A 20,263-nucleotide genomic window follows, 5' to 3' on the forward strand; every position below is an offset into this window, starting at 1 on the left:
CTTAACTGTGTGCCTTTTATTTACCAATCTAGTGGGCTTCTGTGCTTTTTCTTTTTATTCCCTTTTCCCTGTTGTAGTAGCCTTCCCCTTCTTCAGGGGATCGTCCTATCCCAGGGATCAAACCCGGGTCTCCTGCATCGCAGGCAGATTCTTTACCATCTGAGCCGCCAGGGAAGACCCTTGGCATAGCTGCTCATCGTAAGAGTCTAAGCTAATTCTTTCTCCCCTCTTACCAATAAGACAGGGCTCTCAGGACTCTTGATTACGAGTCACTCCTCTCTTCTCTTACATGTTTCTGACAACAGTTTCTCTTATTTTTTACTTTGATATGAGTTGTTATTTTTGTATTGACATTGCTTGTTTAGAGATCTACTTTGCCGCTTTTTTTGTTCACTATTACTTCTTGAACCTGCCTTTTCTGGATTTAATTTCCTTGTTTCTGAAGTCAAAATTCTTTCAGCAGAGATTGTGAATACAGCAGCTTCTTTCTTTGTGTGAAATGTGTTCATTCTGTGTTTTTATTTTTAAATGATAACAGAATTATATTTCCTTTCAGTATTTTAAAGTTAGAAGTCCACTGTCTGTCGATCTTGTTGCTTTTGAGAAATCTGCTTATGACCCAGTATTTCTTTGTAATTTAGTCTATATTTTCTGTCTACTTGCTATTCAAATTATAAGATTTCTATTTATATATATATATATGTGTGTGTGTGTGTGTACACACACACTTCTTCAACTCTTTACTTAACTTTGAGTCATTTCCATAGTTTTAGCATCTAGGTCTCTACCATATCTCATCAGTTCTAAAACACACTACTTCTAGTTTTTTATATTTTAATATCTGAAATTGGGATAGCATGTTATAGTTTAGCTGGCAGAATTGTTTCCTCTTTTTTAAGAAATAATTTTATTGATTGATTTTTGGCTGTGCTGGGTCTTCCTTGCTGCATGGGCTTGTCTTTAACTGCAGTGAGGCAGAGGCTGTTCTCTAATCGTGTGTGCAGGCTTCTCATTGTGGTGGCTTCAGTAGTTGTGGAACACGGCTCTAGGGCGCGGGGCCTTCAGGAGGTGTGGCGCCTGTCCTCAGTGGTCGCAGCTGCCAGCCTCTAGAGCACAGGCTCAGTAGCTGGGGCACATGGGCTTGGCTACTCCACGGCGTGTGGGTCGAACCCACGTCTCCTGTATTGACGGGCGAATTCTTTCCTACTGAGCCACCAGGGAAGCCCTAAGCTTTCTCTTCTTTTAGTATTATAATTTACTCGGCAATATATTAAAATTTTTTTGATGCATAAAATGATATCAGTCATTGGGTAACTTATAAAAAACATTTCTTTGCTTGGCTATATTTAGTCTCATAACCATTGGGTTTGTATTCTATTAAAAGTGAACTTTAGAAGTTCTATTTATTTTTCAGATTTAGCTGTTTTCATTGTAGCTTGTTCTTCTGTTAGAATTTCAGTCCCTTTTATGTCTTCAGAATTTAGAGCATGCTGTTATAATACAGTTTTTTGGATTGTTCTGCTTGAAATTCTACTTATCCTTTATATTGTGAGCTCTTTCACAGTAGTTTGTTTCCATGTGCCATTTCTCACTTTAGGTTGCTCATGACTTGGTTTTGTATAAAATTCTGCGTTGCCTAAAATGATCCAGAGTTGGTTTGTGTCTTCCACTTAGAGCTTTTAAGATCTAATTTCTTAATATGAGTGTTTTTAGACTGAAAGATGGTTCGAATTTAGACTTCAAACTTGACAGAGCGCCCCTGTGATCTTGGTTTTATAATTTTTCAGGGGCTGCATATTTCCCTCCAGAGCCCAGGCATAGAAGAACAAGTTTGCTTAACTCTCTGTAGTGATGAGCAGAATTTTTTTCATGCCTATACTTTCTGTGAGTGTACATCCTTTTGGGCATCTTTTTCTCTCCTTAAAATCTTGGATATTAACACTTTTCTTTTTAATTAAAAGATTAGTTTTTAGAACAGTTTCAAGTTTAAAGCGGAGAAGGCAATGGCAGCACACTCCAGTACTGTTGCCTGGAAAATCCCATGGACCGAGGAGCCTGGTAGGCTGCAGTCCGTGGGGTCTCTAAGAGTCAGACATGACTGAGCTACTTCACTTTCACTTTTCACTTTAATGCATTGGAGAAGGAAATGGCAACTCACTCCAGTGTTCTTGCCTGGAGAGTCCCAGGGATGGGGGAGCCTGGTGGGCTGCCGTCTATGGGGTCGCACAGAGTTGGACACGACTGAAGAGACTTAGCAGCAGCAGCAGCAGCAGCAAATTTAAAGTTGAGCAGACAGTTTCCCTATTATCAATATTTTGTGTTAGTGTGATGTATCTGTTATAATTAATGAACCATTATTATTATTAATAACTGAAGTCCAGGTTCATTATTTTGTGTTGTACAGTTCCATGGTCTGAAAAAAAAATAAAATATCATGTATCTTCCCAATATCAGACAGAATACTTTCACCACCCTAAAAATCCCCAGTGCTCTACATGTTTATCCCTCTCAAACTCCTCTGTCCCAAACTCCTGGCTACATCTTTTCATATGCTTATTTGCCATCTGTGTGTCTTCTTTGGTAAGATCTTTATCCATATTTTGCTCATTTTTTAACTGGGTTGCTTTCTTGTTGAATTTTAAGAGTCCTTCGTATATTTTGGATACAAGTCTTTTGTCAAATCTGTTTTATAAATTTTTTTTTCCTTTTCTCAAGCTTATCTTCTGTTAAACCATGTCCTCCCCAGAACAGGAAGTTCATTTTGAATAAAATCCAACTTAAACTTTTTTCTTGGATGGATTGTGCTTATGGTGTTATGTATGTAAAAACTCGTTACCAAACCCAGGGTTTGATTAATGATTTGAGATTATATAATAGAAATAGATGGGAAACAGTGTCAGACTTTATTTTTGGGGGGGCTCCAAAATCACTGCAGATGATGATTGTAGCCATGAAATTAAAAGACGCTTACTCCTTGGAAGGAAAGTTATGACCAACCTAGATAGCATATTCAAAAGCAGAGACCTTACTTTGCCAACAAAGGTCCGTCTAGTCAAGGCTATGGTTTTTCCAGTGGTCATGTATGGATGTGAGAGTTGGACTATAAAAAAAGCTGAGTGCCAAAGAATTGATGCTTTTGAACTGTGGTGTTGGAGAAGACTCTTGAGAGTCCCTTGGACTGCAAGGCGATCCAACCAGTCCATCCTAATGGAGATCAGTCCTGGGTGTTCATTGGAAGGACTGATGCTGAAGCTGAAACTCCAGTACTTTGGCCACCTGATGGAAAGAGTTGATTCATTGGAAAAGACCCTGATGCTGGGAGGGATTGGGGGCAGGAGGAGAAGGGAACGACAGGATGAGATGGCTGGATGGCATCACGGACTCAATGGACATGAGTTTGGGTAAACTCTAGGAGCTGGTGATGGACAAGGAAGCCTGGCGAGCTGTGATTCATGGGGTTGTAAAGAGTCAGACATGACTGAGCAACTGAACTGAACTGAAAGAATAAATAATTTATTGTTAATTTCTAAGGTTAACGTTTTTTTTCTTCTAGACTCCTTTCTACGAAACCGTTCCAGTTCTGACCATGAAGCTACAGCCATGATGAAAGCTCAGTTTATGAGTCTCTGGGATGGACTGGACACTGACCATAGCTGCCAGGTATCAGAAATCTGCCTTATTTTGTGTTAGTGTTGATGGTGGTAGAAAATGTGTCCAGTTTTTTGTTAAGCTTTTTTACAATTTTTTTTCATAAATTATACTTATCCATAAATGGTGAGAATCTGAAAGAGTATGATTTGTTTATGTCTTCATCCATTTTGCTGCTGCTGAGTCGCTTCAGTCGTGCCCGACTCTGTGTGACCCCATAGGCCTCAGCCCACCAGGCTCCACCATCCCTGGGATTCTCCAGGCAAGAACACTGGAGTGGGTTGCCATTTCTTTCTCCAATGCATGAAAGTGAAAAGTGAAAGTGAAGTCACTCAGTCCTCTCCAACTCTTAGCAACCCCATGGACTGCAGCCTACCAGGCTCCTTGGTCCATGGGATTTTCCAGGCAAGAGTACTGGAGTGGGGTGCCATTGCCTTCTCCTTCATCCATTTTGAGGGCTTCATAATTAATAAAATGTCAAAAAAGATTTCCCAAATGCCCAAAACAAATACAACAGAAGAGAGAAAAACCAGGTATTAGAACCTTTTGTGTCATAGAAAAGGAAGTGACTAGCTCTGAGTATTCTGTCCATTTCGTTTGACTCTCACCCTAACTGCTAGTCCTTACTCTCAGTTCTTATGTCGCTTAATTTTTTGTAGAGTAGTGTAGTTAACCCCAGGCTCTTTCATCTCTCCCACACGTTTCCCTTTTGGGATCCTTAAGCTTGTTTTCTGTGTTCTGTCAGTCCGTTTCTGTTGCAGATTCCATGTATAAGTGATATCATGTGATATTTGTCACTCTGTCTGAAATACTTCATTCAGCATGATAATCTCTAGGTCTGTATTGCTGCAGTTGTCATTGTTTTATTCCTTTTTATGGCTGAGTAATAGTCCATTGTATGTATGTACCACATCCTCTCTATCCATTCCTCAGTTGTTAAGTAGCTCAGTCATGTCCAACTCTTTGTGACCTCATGGATTGCAGCATGCCAGGCTTCCCTGTCCATCACTATCTCCCGGAGTTTGCTCAAACTCCTGTCCACTGAGTCAGTGATATTATCTAACCATCTCTTCCTCTGCTGCCCCCTTCTCTTGCCCTCAGTCTTTCCCAGCATCAGGGTGCTTTCTGCCGAATCAGCTCTGCATCAGGTGGCCAAAGTATTGAAGCTTCAACTTCAGCATCAGTTCACCCAATGAATATTCAGGGTTGATCTCTAGGAATGACTGGTTTGATCTCCTTGCAGTCCAAGGGACTCTCAGGAGTCTTCTCCAGCAGCATAATTCAAAAGCATCAGTTCTTTGGTGCTCAGCCTTCTTTGTTTGTGGTCCAGCTCTCACATCCGCACATGACTACTGGAAACCATAGCTTTGACTGTCTGGACTTCTGTCGGCAAAGTGATGTCTCTGCTTTTTAATATGTTGTCTAGGTTTGCTATGGCTTTTCTTCCAAGGAGCAAGTGTCTTAATTTCATGGCTGTTGTCACTGTCCATAGTGATTTTGGAGCCCAAGAAAAGAAAACCTGCCACTGGTTCCACTTTTTCCCCATCTATTTGAAATGAAGTCATGCAACCAGGTGCCGTGATCTTAGTTTTTTGAATGATGAGTTTTAAGCCAGCTTTTTCACTCTCCTCTTTCACCCTCATGAAGAGACTCTCTAGTTCCTCTTTGCAAAGTGATATTATCTGCATGTTTGAGGTTGTTGGTATTTCTCCTGGCGGTCTTGATTCCAGCTTGTGATTCATGCAGCCCGACATTTCACATCATGTACTCTGCATGTAACTTAAATAACCATGGTGACAATGTACGGCCTTGACGTACTCCCTTTCCAAGTTTGAATCAGTCTGTTCTTTCATTGGGCATTTAGGTTGCTTCCATGTCTTGGCTATTGTAAGTCCTTCTGTGATCTTTGCAGTTAATGTATCTTGTGAAATTATGGTTTTCTCCAGATATATGCCCACTAGTGGGATTGCTGGATCATACGTTAGCTCTATTTTTAGTTTTTAAGGAACCTCTATTCTGCTCTTTAGTGGGTGCACTGAATTATATTCCCACCAACAGTGTAGGGGCATTCCCTTTTCTGTACACCCTCTCCAGCATTGATTGATTACAGATTTTTTGATGATGGCCATTCTGACCCGTGTGAGTGATAAACACCTCATTGTAGTTTTGATTGCCATTTCTTAAATAATCAGCGATCTTGAGCGTCTTTTTGTGTGCTTATTGGCCATCGGTATGTCTTTGACTTCCCTAGTGGCTCAGATGGTAAAGTGTCTGCCCGCAATGCAGGAGACTTGGGTTCAGTCCCTGGGTCGGGAAGATCCCTTGGAGAAGGAAATGGCAACGCACTCCAGTACTCTTGCCTGGAAAATTCCATGGACAGAGGAGCCTTGTAGGCTACCGTCATGGGGTCACAAAGAGTCGAACACGACTGAGCCACTTCACTCACTCACTCATGTCTTCTTTAGAGAAATGTCTTTTTAGGTCTTCTCCCCATTTTTTTTATCACGTTTATTATTTGATATTGAACTACATAAGCTGTTTGTTTATGTTGGAAATTAATAATTAGGTCCCATGCATTTATTTTTGTCTTTATCTTCATTACTCTTGGAGGGGATCCAAAAACTGCTGCAGTTTATGTCAGTGTCTGCCTATGTTTTCTCTAAGAGCTTTATACATCTGGTTCTTTAATCCGTTTTGAGTTTATTTTTGTGTATAGTGTTAGAGAATGTTCTCATTTCATTCTTCTACATGAAGCTGTCCAGTTTTTCCAGTACCGTTTATTGAAGAGACTGTCTTTTCTCCATTGTGTATTCTTGCTCCCCTTGTTGTAGATTAATTGATCATAGGTGTGTGGATTTATTTCTGAGCTTTCTATCCTGTTCCATTGATCTATAAATCTGTCTTTGTGCCAGTAACATACTATTTTGATCACTGCAGCTGTTTTTGTTCATATGTTTATATGTGTTAAGTTTCTGTGTCTTACCAAGAACCAAGGCTTGGCTCTGCTGAATAGGTTTCCTAATTTTTCACCATTGTTCTCAGGCCATAATACTTCATGAGTCCCAGCCCTGTGTAGAATGCTCTCTTATCAGGCCCTCTAGCCTGTCAGAAGTCCAGCACACCCCACTGTCTAAAATCTGTTCACATCCATATGGTATGCAGTCAGCTGCTGCCGCTGCTTACCTCCATTATATGGATAGGCTTTACTGATAAATAAACCTGTCAGTGTAATTGCTTTACTTTTTTGCAGACTTATTGTTTGAGTTTTTTTTTTAATACGTTATTATTAATTTTTACATGTTTTGTAGCCAGAGTTTAATGTCGCATTACCACAGATCAGAAGTCCTGAGAGACATAATTCTCAGGAAGAAAATTAAGCCCCATATCCTCCTCCTACGTCCCTTTTGTTTTTCACTTGGTCACGTCCAACTCTTTGACCCTATGGACTATAGCCCCCAGGCTCCTCTTGCCATGGAATTCTGCAGGCAAGAATACTGGAGTGGGTTGCTAGTTTCTTCTCCAGGAGAGCTGCCCAAACCAGGATTTGAACCTGGGTCTCCTGCATTGTAAGCAGATTGTTTACCATCTGAGCCACCGGGAAAGTCCCTTTATGAAAATACAATTTCATTTTGAGGAAAATTGCCTTTAGTGTTGGATGACTAGAGAAGAAAGCACAACAGAGATAAATGTAGGTGAATTAATAGAAATAATTTTTATTAATAATTTGTTCTGATAGATCTATTCAATGAGATTGGTGTGCAGGTTTCCAAAAACTAATTATCCTCCTAAGCAATAGTATTTATAGTATGCAGAGAATTGAATAGTGAGCCCCTGTAAGAGAAAATAGTTTAATATTATGTCTTATCAGAGTATAGTTTTAAAACCAAGGAAATAATAATATCTGAATGAAGTATACTTCAGAGCTGCTTCATCCAAAGCCCCATGGTGTGGTTCTTGCGACAAAGGAAACAAAAATAGTTGCATGACCCCATTAAGCCTGTCACTACTACTGGAAATCCAACTTAGTTGATGACATATTTTCATCTTGAAATACATGAGACACAAAAGCTAACGTTGTTTTTAGGGGATTAATTGACATAGTTCCAACTTTTGAGACATATATTTAGATCTGATTGTTTTAAATGTGAAATAATTTAAAAAATTTTTTAATATTTTGTTTTAAAGACTTTTTAAAGTGTTCAGTTCAGTCTTAACTAATACCTAAAATGTTCATTAATTTTGCTACATAAATACTAAAAAATTACTGTTGCTTCCCATTTTTAATTTTAGCCTATCTGGACTAGAATTAATATATATGTAAATATTATCAGTTTTGCCACTTAAAATTTGTTTCTTTAAGTAATGTCAGTCACTCTTGCTTTGATTATTCATCATGGGTATCTGTTATTACCTTACATGTATTTGTTAGACCGTGTTGTGCTAAATTTATCTGTATTCCTTGATCCTAATTTTTAGGGTTTCCTCTTTCATAGTGAGCTTTTGTTTTAGGCTGTTTGTTTACCTAGAATATTTCTCAAATTTCAGCCCCCTTTTGAGTTTTTTTTCTAGGTACTTCCTCAACCACAGTGGTTTTTGTGATTCTCAACCTAATAGAGTCCATCTTCAACAAGCTTCCATGTCACTTTGAGTCTCTCTTTTAATATCTTATGAATACTCTATGTTAGAATGTAGTTAATGTTGATCTTTGCTCATATAAAAAACGAACTCATTTGATCACTTCTAAAGATAAATTTTGTTTTACATTGGGTAGAAATTTTCCTTACTAATTTTCTAGAGTTGTAGAGAGTCAATAAAGAGAAACAGGTAAGAGCATTAATATTTTGACTTGAGGACCAGTTAAACCAACTATAAAATTGTATTATGTTTTAGAACTTTTTCTCAAATTTGTATTTAGATTTTTTCCCTGTAGATGGCAGTCTCTCCTGGTTAATTGAAAGTAATTTGGCTGTTGAGTGACATTTAATGTAAAGAGTAGAAGTAGAATATAAAACTTAGTGGATTTTTCAACATGTTCTGGAGTTAGATTTCAGACTATTTCAAAAACCTAAGACATCTCAGGCTGAAATCAAAGTTTTCATTAGAATACCAATAAATTTCATTTTAGAGAGCAGATGTATATGTTTATTGTATTATACAGAAATGTCAATAATAACAGTAATATTGAAGCCCTTCAGAAGTTAAATTGTTTCGTGTATCTTTGTCTTTATTCTTGTTGATTTTTCATCTCTATATCCTTTATAAATAAGTGGCATAGACTCAGAGGCTGGCAAGGCCGCCAGCAATTTTTTTTTCTTTTCTATTTTTTTAATATTCTACCCAGTATTTTGATGCCTGCTTTTATTTTGTTGCCCTTGTATAAAGTTGGGTTGGTTGAGGTTCTATTATTATTAAGAAGATTCTACCTGTAGTGCTGATAGTATTGTGAAATGATGGTGTGAACTCTAGAGGAAAAAATACACAGTATATATATTACTATTACCAGAACCCTCAGACTCTGGTAGGGAAATGATTCTCTCCTTAATATTATTAAAGGACTTGAATTATTCTGTCACATATACTGCCAAGCTGTTAACATAAATAGCTTTCAGTTATTCAGCATGTAGCGATCAAGTGACCATATTTTGAAAAATACAGGAGGTTTTTAAAAATTTTTATAATTCCTTCCTAACTGAATAGTATATTATTTTAGTTACTGGAAGTCTGGTGAAATGTAACAGTCTTACCAGCTCTGCTATCATTTGATCTGTTTAGGATTAACTTTGATTTGTATCTATAAATATTTGAGTAATACTGGATTAAAACAGATTTCTTATAGAAGATTTAGTATAAGCCCCACTTAATTTTCTATATCTTCTAAGCCCTAGTAGTAACAACTTAAAAGGAGTATTACTGGTATATTTAATAGCTTTGTTTTCTTTATGTATTTAGGTCATAGTGATGGGAGCTACTAATCGTCCTCAGGATCTGGATTCAGCTATAATGAGGAGAATGCCCACGAGATTCCATATCAACCAGCCTGTAAGTGGGTTTGATTAATATTATGAACAGTTAAATATTCATTTTTTGCAGATCTTTATCCGTGATTTCAGGAAGGGAGTGATTAAAAAAATGAGACTTACTATTTGTCACCGGCAGGGAAGGAATAGAGCAAGAACCCCATAGTTACTGCTGTCCTTCTGCTCCTCCTCTTGCCTTTTTACTCTCTTTGAGATCAGTGTTGTTTACGGCTGTATACATTTGCGTCTCTCCGATGTATAGAATTACCTCAAGTTTCCCTAGACATGGTAGTGATTTTCTTTAGAATGTAGCAAGTTATCCATGGAAGATATATAAGAAAATGTAAATTATCAGTTTGTTTTAGGATAGGATGAAATTTAGGGGTTTTAGGGTTAAAGAACTGTTCTGTTCGGAATGCTGGACAGGGAGAACATCTGCTATTTATTTGATTAATTATTAGCAGTTGTAATTGGTGCTTTCCTCTGACAGGATTAATGATTAACCAGGAAGTACGATATTGCACTTTAATGTAAGAATGAAAATCTGATTTTGGTGTTGATGCAGTTGTAACTTCTAGCACTCTTTTTTTGCTGGTTAAAAGTACCCTCAAGTAGAGGATGATAACTTGCTGATCCTCTGTTGCATAGAATCCCCAAATCTTGAATTTTGTCTGCTTTTAGATTAAAAAAGAAAAAACAAACAGGGTCAGCACCAGACTGTGCAGCGTGCAAACACCATGCTACACGTATTGCTGTTTAGAACTTCCACTGTCACCCCTTTCGCATTAACATCTGGCCTGAAAATTTTGCCCTGTTTTATATTCTTTAACCTAACAGTTTGTCTCTGTAAACATGGTTATCTAAAATTGGTAGTTGTGGTCTCTATAAAATTACTCTGATCGACTGTTTGCTACAGCTACAGCCTCCGATTCCTCTGGAGGGTATGCATTTACTTAGGCAGTCTATTAGAGAATTTACCTGATAATTCAGTGGAGAGATTTTTTAATGTGATACAGGAGACTGGAAAATTTGATTAATGTTTATTGAGCTTGTATGTCAGATACCCACTGGGTTCTGATGAATAGAATATGGCCCCTGTCCTAAAAGAACTCTGTATTGCAGGGGGAGCCAGACAACAAAAATAAATAATGCAATATGTACTTTACAAAGGTATGTGTAACCAACTGCAAGGATGGTGAAAACTAATAATTCTGTCCGAGGAGTTAGTGAAACTTACAGAATCCAGCTGGGCTTGAAGGATGAAGGATGGTAGGAACTGACTCATTTGAAAAGATCCTGATGCTGGGAAAGATTGAAGACAGGAGGAGATGGGGACGACAGGATGAGATGGTTGGATGGCAGCACCAACTCAATGGACATGAGTTTGGGTGAACTCCGGGAGTTGGTGATGGACAGGGAGGCCTGACGTGCTGCGGTTCATGGGTCGCAAAGAGTCGAACACGACTGAGCGACTGAACTGAACTGAACTGAAGCGAGGAAATGCTTTTCTGCCGAAGTGAACAAAGGCAAGGAGGTGTGGAAGCACATATTTAATGGAGACTTCTGGGGATATTCAGTTAGAAGGCGCCAAGGAAAATCAGTGGTTATGAGGCGGAAGGGGTTGACTGCTGAAGTTTTAGATGACCTTTATATGCTTCATACAAGATATGTGATCTTATTTTATTACCAGAACCTCAGAATATTTTTAGAAATAATTAGTTCACTTCATTGGTTCTGAAAGTAAAGCTTACATTGATAGAATCTCTGCTTATAGTCCAATAGCAGACACAGGGTTTTGATGTACAGTAGCAGAATAGAACACAGGGTACAACAGCCTGTAAAGTAGCCTTTGCTAAGGTTGTAAGTTTAATGTATTTATTGTGTGAGTTCAGAATGGGTTGTGTAACACAGTTTATCAAGTTTGTCATAAATTTGTATACTGTTAATGCAGAAACTGGAATTTTTAATCTCCCTTTCATTCTGTTTTTAGTGAACACACACACATTTTATAGGATAATTTGTTACTTATGCATAACTGTGATATCAAAGTATATGATAAACCTTACCTTAAAATTCCTTTCCAAGTTAAATGTTGATTAACAGAAAGTACTTATTGGTGATCACATAACATACCAAATTAATTAACCTTCATACTGAACACAGTTACAGAAACAGCAGTTTGGTTTGGTTTTGATTTTCACATCATTTAATTTGATACTCCTGGTAATTGGCTCTCCTTTTTTTGTTTTCTGTTTTAAGCAGTTGTGGGAATAGGCAGAAGTTCACCCACAATAATTTTTAAAAGCGTTTGTATTTACTATATATGTAAGATATTCTTTTTAAAACTCCTGTTCCTAGTACAGTATTAGGCAGCATCACTGGAGGCAAAAGCATACAAGGATATAAACAAATTCAGTATCAACACTAAATAAAATTCACTAGCACAAATCAGTGGACATGAAGTTACATGTTGAGTGGAAGAACCAAGCAGGTATTCTTGCCGTCTCATCCAGTTACTGGTAAAAATTTTATGGCAGTAAGGAGTTTTCAGAAGTTTCCTAAATGGAGAAAAGGAGATATGCAGAGCTGCAGAGGAAAGACATTGGTCATTTACTCACTTGAAAAACATTTCAAGGCATGTGCTAGGCACTGGGGATTCAGAATAAGAAGTTACAGTTCAGTACAAGAACCACAAATGATTAGTCTAGAGTCTAGAATTAGACCTTGCTTTAGTCAAAAGTTTCCATGACCTGTCAGAGTTTCTGTCATTTCCTGTAGGTATTGGGTAGTTTACAAGGAAAGGAAGAAATAGTAGGAAAATTAGTTGATCCTTATTTTTTTTTATGCTAATTGAAAATTATCCTGCTTTTAGGCTCTGAAACAAAGAGAAGCAATCCTGAAACTCATCTTGAAAAATGAAAATGTAAGTAGAAAATTGCAGTTTTTCCCCATCCTATAAAGAAAAAATTATGTTCATAAAATCATTTTAGGAATGAAAAAGGAACCTGAGAATAATGTAGTTTTGAACTTGTAAATTACTGTAGAACTCTAGGCTGCTCATATAACTCAATCACCATGGCATATTTGAACTAATTAAAGGTAATTAAAGGCTTTTTAAATAGCCATGTGTTTTCATATCTATAGATTAAAATCCTCTGATATTTTTCAGACCAGTTTCAAGTTTTATACATTTGTTTTTGCAGAGAAGTATGGGGAAGTTTTGTTTTTCATTTCATTGCAATACTTTTTGAAGTTGAAAATTAGAATTAAAAATATATGATAATCATAATCTTTGATAACTTAAGGTTTTTAAAAATAGTACAGTCACGTCTCAAAAGTCAAAATACGTATATTAAATGATAAACAGGGAAAAGTCTCATTTCTCTCTTGTTTCTTACGTGTCCTTTCAGATGGCATTATGCTTATACAAGCAGATAGAAGGCGCTCCTCCTCCTCTCCCCTTTTCTACATAAGCCACATTAGTAAAGCATACACAGTGTTCTCTGTGCTGCTTTTTTCCACTTAATCTTTGCGATTCCGTAGTAGCAGATGGTTCCCTCATCCTGTTCTCTTTTTTTCCTTTGTACTGCATAGGGTTCCACTGCATGTGTGTGCTATAGTTTCTTTAATCAGTGCCACACTGAAGGACGTTTGGGTTGATTCTGGTCTTTCACTCTTACAAAAATGCTGCATCGAATAGCCTTGTACGTGTGTCAGTTGACACGTGTGCCAGAAACATGAGTGGGGTGAATTTCCTAGAAAAAAAATTACTAGATCAGAGAGTATCGGAGAAGGCAGTGGCACCCCACTCCAGCACTCTTGCCTAGAAAATCCCGTGGACGGAAGAGCCTGGTGGGCCGCAGTCCATGGGGTCGCTAAGAGTCGGACATGACTGAGTGACTTCCCTTTCACTTTTCACTTTCCTGCACTGGAGAAGGAAATGGCAACCCATTCCAGTGTTCTTGCCTGGAGAATCCCAGGGACGGGGGAGCCTGATGGGCTGCTGTCTGTGGGGTCATGCAGAGTCGGACACGACTGAGGCAACTTAGCAGCAGCAGCAGCAGCAGATCAAAGAGTATGATATTTATTATTTTGGTGTGGCTGCGCTCAGTCAGTTCAGTCATGTTCAGCTCTTTGCGACCCTGTGGACTATAGCCTGCCAGGCTCCTCTGTCCATGGGATTCTCCAGGCATGGACGCCCTCCTGCAGGGAATCTTCCTGACCCAGGGATTGAACCCACATCTCTTATGTCTCCTGCATTGGCAAGTGGGTTCCTTACCACCAGCAGCACCTGGGAAGCACTCATAATTCTGGCAGCGGTTGCCAGATGTGTCCATGCCGATTCACTGTTCTGCGCCAGCAGAGTTAGACAGAGTGCCTCTTGCCCTGTAGCCTTGCCAGCAAATGGTAAGGAGCTTTGTGCCAGCATAATAGGTATTCTGCCTTTTTAAACTGTAGTATCTTTGGAAATTCTTTTAGAGTTAGGTTTGTCATTGGTGCAGGAAATTTCTAGCATTCAGTTTCTTACTCATGAAGGCACAGAAGATGAGTCTTTAGTCAGTTTTACGATGCAGAATATGAATGCTCTCTGGATAATTGCTGACATGGGAATGTGTGATTTCCTACTAGCTGCTAATATTATGCTGAAGCCATATTGTTTAATAGCATATAAAAAAATTAATTGTGCTAAAAGATGCTTCAAATCAGTAGCACACAAATTTATATAATAAGATGAGCGCTATCATGCTTATTCATTCCTGAGCAGAATTTTAAGAGTTTTTGATGCAAACATACGAATAGCCTTATATTTTGAGTTTTTTCTTCTCTGAAGAAAAAAATGGATCTTTTGAAATGATTCTGTTTTCCCGTCTTTCACATTCCTTATTGTTAGATCCTTAATACAGCTCACTCTTTTAAAAAAGGTGTACTGGCCCCACCTTCCAGTTCGCCTCCCTCTGCCCCAGTCCTTCCCTCTCCAGCGTTGCTCTTGTGCGCTTCCTTCTCTTTCCCTCTTCTCTAGTCATTTGGAAGTCACGCGTTCCTATTTAGTGCTACTTAGTTCTCCAGGTGCCTGCGTACTAAGTCCCTTCATTCGTGTCTGACTCTGCGACCCTTGCCAGGCTCCTCTGTCCATGGGACTCTCCAGGCAAGAACACTGGAGTGGGTTTCCTTGCCCTCCTCCGGGGAATCCTCCCAACCCAAGGATCAAACCCAGGTCTCACGTCTCCTGCACTGGCAGGCAGGTTCTTCACCCCTAGTGCCGCTGGGAAGCCCACTTAGTTCTCTACCCTCAATTAAATGATGTTTATTACTGCTTATATAGTAACTCATTTACATTTATCTGTATATAGTTTACCGTTTTCCTTCCTTCACACCTCCCTTCTGGGTGGTTTTCTTTTTGTCAGAGAGTATGTGAGTGTGTGATTTCTCTTTATTTAATCTCCGCATTTAGGAATGAGAACACTGCCATGTGAAGTCACAGTTGCAGAGTTAACAGTAGCCTCCGTGTCATCTTACCTCCAAGTCTCTTCTTGTCCTTGTGCAGAGTTGCTACTCTTAATTACACTGAGTTTTCCACAAAGACAAGTGGGAATTTAGTAACAGATAAAGATGGCATTTCATATCAACTTGGGGAAAGTAAATATTAAGACAAATGGTTAGCTAGGTAGGGGGAGAAATACAGCTGGATCTCTGCACAGTGTTCAAATGCTGGCTCAGTCTGTGGTGTGACCTTGGGCAATTTATTTAACCTCTACAGGGTTTACTATTATCTGAAATTAAAAATGAGAATGCATGCCTGATAGGATTAAATGAGCATAATCCATGTAAAGTACTTAGGATAGCAAATGACACATAATCATTTATTACATGTTAGTTACTATAATTATTTACTTTCTCTTCTTAATCTTCTTATAAGCTTAATTATAAGTTTGTTATATGCCCAGGAGGATCACTTTATTAGCTTCACTATATAAGCTCAGTTGGGGAGCAAAACCATAGGTGCTTAATGAGTGTTGAGGAACTAGAATAGAATACCACAGCAGGACAGTTCAAATGAGGGTTAGACTGTGTCAGTGGAGTGTGATTTTTGTAATAGACTCAGGACTTCATGATCCGGACTGTTCGCCATGTACGTTGACTAGTGTCTAGAAAAGTGCCCCACCTCTTAGGAACGCGGGACCTTCCTAATAGGTACCAAAGTCAGCCCAACAGCATTTGAATGCCTGTTCTTCCCCATCACTCTGTAAAGTGTCTCGTGAGACTTATTTCAGTTTTGGTCATAGTGACAATTATTGAAAAGTAGATTTCAAATCTTAAACTTTTATGGTTAAAAAAAGAAAACTTCTACAGCCGAAAATTTCTAATGATTCTCCTCCCCTGCTGTTCCCGTATGCTTTAACTTTCTTTAATTCTAAGAAGTGTTTGGATGTATCTTCTGCCGTGTATTTTATATTTTTTTTTAAAGTCTGTTTTATGTTTGCTTAAGGTGGATAGACATGTGGACCTGCTAGAAGTTGCCCAGGAAACTGATGGGTTTTCAGGCAGTGACCTAAAAGAAATGTGTCGAGACGCTGCCCTCCTCTGTGTCAGAGAATATGTTAATTCTACATCGGAAGAAAGGTATGTGTATTTAGAGTTCATCTCTTAATATTTGTCAGACCCTTTTAGAGCTTTTAGGTTATTAAAAGGTTAGGTTAGGTCTTCTGTTTTGCTTTGTAATACCAGCTCTGTTTACAAAATAAAAAGATAAATTGAAATTAAAAATTCACCAAATTTATTGCCTTTTTTCTGAAGGGGGTTCTGGAAATGAATTTGCAAGGGAGAGTGGTTATGGAGAGCATCTGGAATGAAGAGAAAGAAGTGAAAACTGAATTTCTCTGACCATCCATGAACTGGGTTACCTCAAGCTCACAGAAATGGAGGCTTGCCCATTTCTACCATGAAAACTGTTGCTCTGATATCTCTAGATTGCTTTTGTTTTTTTAATTTTTAAATTGCATTTCATATGGCAATGAGTACCTTGTCTTCCAGAAATTTCATATTTATGGGGACGTTGCTGCTGACTAGACTTCAACTTGTTAATAATGTATTCACTAAAAAAAGAAGTCATTTGTGACAGCAGCAAACTTTACTTGAAACCAGTTTCAAAGTATTTTGAGCTTAAGAAACCAATTTTGTACCAGCTGTATTAGTGAACTGGAAATAGCTCAGCCCTGATGAACCAGTGTCCTGTTTCCCATAAGGTCATTCACCCTAGACCGGTATAACACTGACCATTTCTAAACCCCTGTTCAGAATATCAACCTTCTAATGAAGAATTTCTGTGACTCTTAGCAAACCAGTGTGCGCTGAGGGCTTGTGCGGAATGAGTTCTCTAGCTCTCGCCCTACTGGTTCTTGGTCTCCCTTATTCATCCCCTGAGGCTGTCACTCCAAGTGATCTGGATTTGCGTGTCTTATTCTTGCACTTAATTACACTGTATTCTTATAGCACGCTTTGCCAAAAAAGGTTTCTTGGTGTAGAAAGGGGCATATGAAAGCCACCCTTTTAACCTGGAGTTTTTCCTGCACTGGTTCTGGACCTATCTTCAGTGTTCCCTTGGGCCCCTTCGTGGAGAGGGTCATTCCATCTGTTTATTGGCTAAATTACATTAATGAAAATTGTTTCTCTGCTGTCCTTAAAGCCCTGGAAATGTTACATTTCAGTATGAAAAATGTGGGTAATGCACTTAGGTTATCATAACCTTTTCCCTGAATTTTTTCCTAAGTGTTTGTAAATGACCGAGGAGACATTGTATATTGGATTGTGTTTCCTTCTCACTGAAGTGGGGAGAACTTGGAGAGGGTGGTTTATATTAATAGCAGTGAATTTTTTTTCAGTTCCTCAAAAGTAAACGCATACATGAATAATAGATACCTACAACTTCTACTTTTTAATTCCAGTTTTCATGGGAATAATTTATTTATTCATTAGAATTATAATCCTATTTAGATCAAATTTCACACTTATACATTCTTAGTGTAAAGTATTTGATTTTAACCAAGCTATAATGTTTATAGTCAGCCATTTAAGCTTCCTGCCTCTTGGCAGTCAGTGTTTTCTAAAAATTTTTAAGATACTTATCTGTGTAGATTAATTCCATAAGCTGTTAATTGTGGTTGTTTTGGGGGTTTTGGATGGGAAAGAGACTTCATTTTTCAATCTTGGTAAAATACTTTAGGGAGATGTATTTTAAAGCTGTGTGAATATTGATGGGTTGTTTTGTTTTTGTCTTTTTTTTTTTTTTACATTTTAGCCATGATGAAGATGAAATTCGACCTGTGCAGCAACAGGACCTGCACCGGGCAATTGAAAAGATGAAGAAGTCAAAGGATGCAGCGTTTCAGAGTGTTTTAACGCACGTCTGTTTAGATTAAGAGTAAAGGTCATGTGTACAGTTCAACATGGTCTAGTTTGGTGTGCCCTCTTATCATTAGTGGAAATAACTGAAGGAGGAGTGTTCTTTCAACAGTGAGAGAGTTTTATGTTCATGACACTGGTTTTATACTCTGAATTCTAAGTTATTGAGACATAGTTGTTACATAAATGGTATTACTACTTGTGAAAAATCATGAGGAGGAACAATTTAATCAGCCTGACTGTGGGTGCTTGTGTTTGACCTCTTTAGCCATATGTTGCAGCCTTATAGCGTCTAAGCTGGTCTTAAGGTAACAAATGATTTATTGAGTCATTAGTGAGAATTGGAGACGTGGTTAAGTGCTGGTTTCTAGATATGTGAGAGTATGTGTATGTGTGTGTGTGTGTATTAAATGTATATATTCACACATTTTATATTGACATTCTGTAGATAGGTTTGAATACAGAAACTTTTTTTTTAATCCCAACTACTGAATCAAAAAGTACCAAATAGCATATAGCAAAACTAAGATTAATGGTTGTGTCTAAAACATACAATGATTCAGCCATTTCTAGTTGTCACTTATTTCAGGTGTTTTTTTTTTTTAAGTTGAGTGTTTCTCTGGAGTTAATAGTTGAAGTCAGCGACATCAGAAACTTAGATGTGGCTTAATTATGGTTGTCGGGATAATTAAATAAAAATGTTTGTTCGGTGATCAGCACTGAATGGTTGTCAGGCAGTTGTGTGATCAACACCTGCTTCACCTCTTGCTGCGAGCATGCTGAGTAGAGACATTATTTTTACTGATATATGTAAAGGTGGGCTGAAAGCCTCGCAAAAGAATAACTTTGAAAAACCTCAGTGCCATTCAACCCATGTATGTGACTTTTCCTTTCTTCGTTTAATGTAACAGTTCTGTTGTAACCATGGGTTTTCAGTATTTTAAAAATATATGTTCCTTAATTATGTCAAATATAATTTGGTCATCAAAAATGAAATGATAGTTTAAAACTAGCTGTTACTAAATGTGCTAAAAATACTCATTTGTAATCCAGACTTTTTGTTTTCTTAGCATATCATAAATTATGCCCTACTTAGTACGGATACACACATCAGAATCCCCCTATTGTATCTGCAGTCGTTTGATGCTGTGTGCACAAAAGATGACACATTTTGTCCAAAATGTCACTAACCAGAATTCTGTTATAGGCACTTAAAACACAGGCATGAGGAAAAGGGCACGATCTGATCTTGAGTTGCCTTCTGACTTTTTGTTTTTATTGTATTTCTTTGAAAACTCTGTTGTTTATTTATGAGTTATTAATTAATTTCTTTGATAATAAGTCTCTCACAGGAACCCATTGGATAGTTTGTTCATCATTTGTTCTTTGAATGATGGGTGGGGCAGAGGTTCAAGTTTTGAAAAATTGTGAAGATGATTGAAAAACTGATGCAAAACACAAGATACCAAAAATAAAATATTTCATCTCCATTTTTAATAACTATTATACTATTATTTTATAAATATGCAATAAAGAGGTCCCTCTTAATTGAGTTTTCTCTACTTACTCCTTTATTTCAGTTACATAAAATTTTCTGGGTTACTTTGGTTTATAAAACTTGCCCTTAGACTATTTTCATCTTGCTGTATAATTTTTATAGCATACATTGTAGTATCTAACTTATTACTTTGTTTAGTATTTTATTTTAGTCATTTAATTTTAATTCTGATGGCATATTGATCAAAAATAGGGGTAATATACCTCTCTCCGTGTTCTTTTATCTTCTTTTAAATTCAGAATAACCAATAGTAATAGTTAAATTTATCATAGTTTTAATCATCGGATGAAGTTAGAAAAATTCACTAACCAACACCACAAAGCCATTACCACATAACTCATCTAGGTATCTCAGTGTCTTCAAGTAACTGAGGAAACCTTATTCTGTGCTTTTAAAGAATGTTTAGTGTTACGTAATAGGTCCTTCTGCTATAGACGTGTTTGACCTAAGCCTCTGGCATGCATTGGGTTCTCAGTTCTAAGGTATAGTTTCACCTTGGGTAACAGCTAGAAGTACTAGATCTGGAGTTTAAGTGCAGACTCTGCATTAACTAACTGTGTCCTTGGACTGGCCACCTAACATGCTCATCTATAAAGCGGCGTGACAGTGGGACTCACAGGGTGTGTGATGAGATGAGGCC

The 20,263-nt window shown here is 37.9% G+C and overlaps 1 protein-coding gene across 1 annotated transcript in view; it reads left to right on the top strand.

Moving 5' to 3' along the window:
• Positions 1-19,617, top strand: part of ATAD1 (ATPase family, AAA domain containing 1) — a 39,395-nt gene extending 19,778 nt beyond the window's left edge. The window contains exons 6-10 of the mRNA XM_005698174.2: positions 3,554-3,660; positions 9,598-9,687; positions 12,538-12,588; positions 16,153-16,286; positions 17,962-19,617. Of these exons, the coding sequence (XP_005698231.1) occupies positions 3,554-3,660; positions 9,598-9,687; positions 12,538-12,588; positions 16,153-16,286; positions 17,962-18,082 (503 nt within the window). The 3' untranslated portion in view covers positions 18,083-19,617. The remainder of the gene's footprint in view (positions 1-3,553; positions 3,661-9,597; positions 9,688-12,537; positions 12,589-16,152; positions 16,287-17,961) is intronic.

The sequence above is a fragment of the Capra hircus genome, chromosome 26 (genome assembly GCF_001704415.2).
Source record: "Capra hircus breed San Clemente chromosome 26, ASM170441v1, whole genome shotgun sequence".
In the NCBI taxonomy this organism is placed as follows: Eukaryota; Metazoa; Chordata; class Mammalia; order Artiodactyla; family Bovidae; genus Capra; species Capra hircus.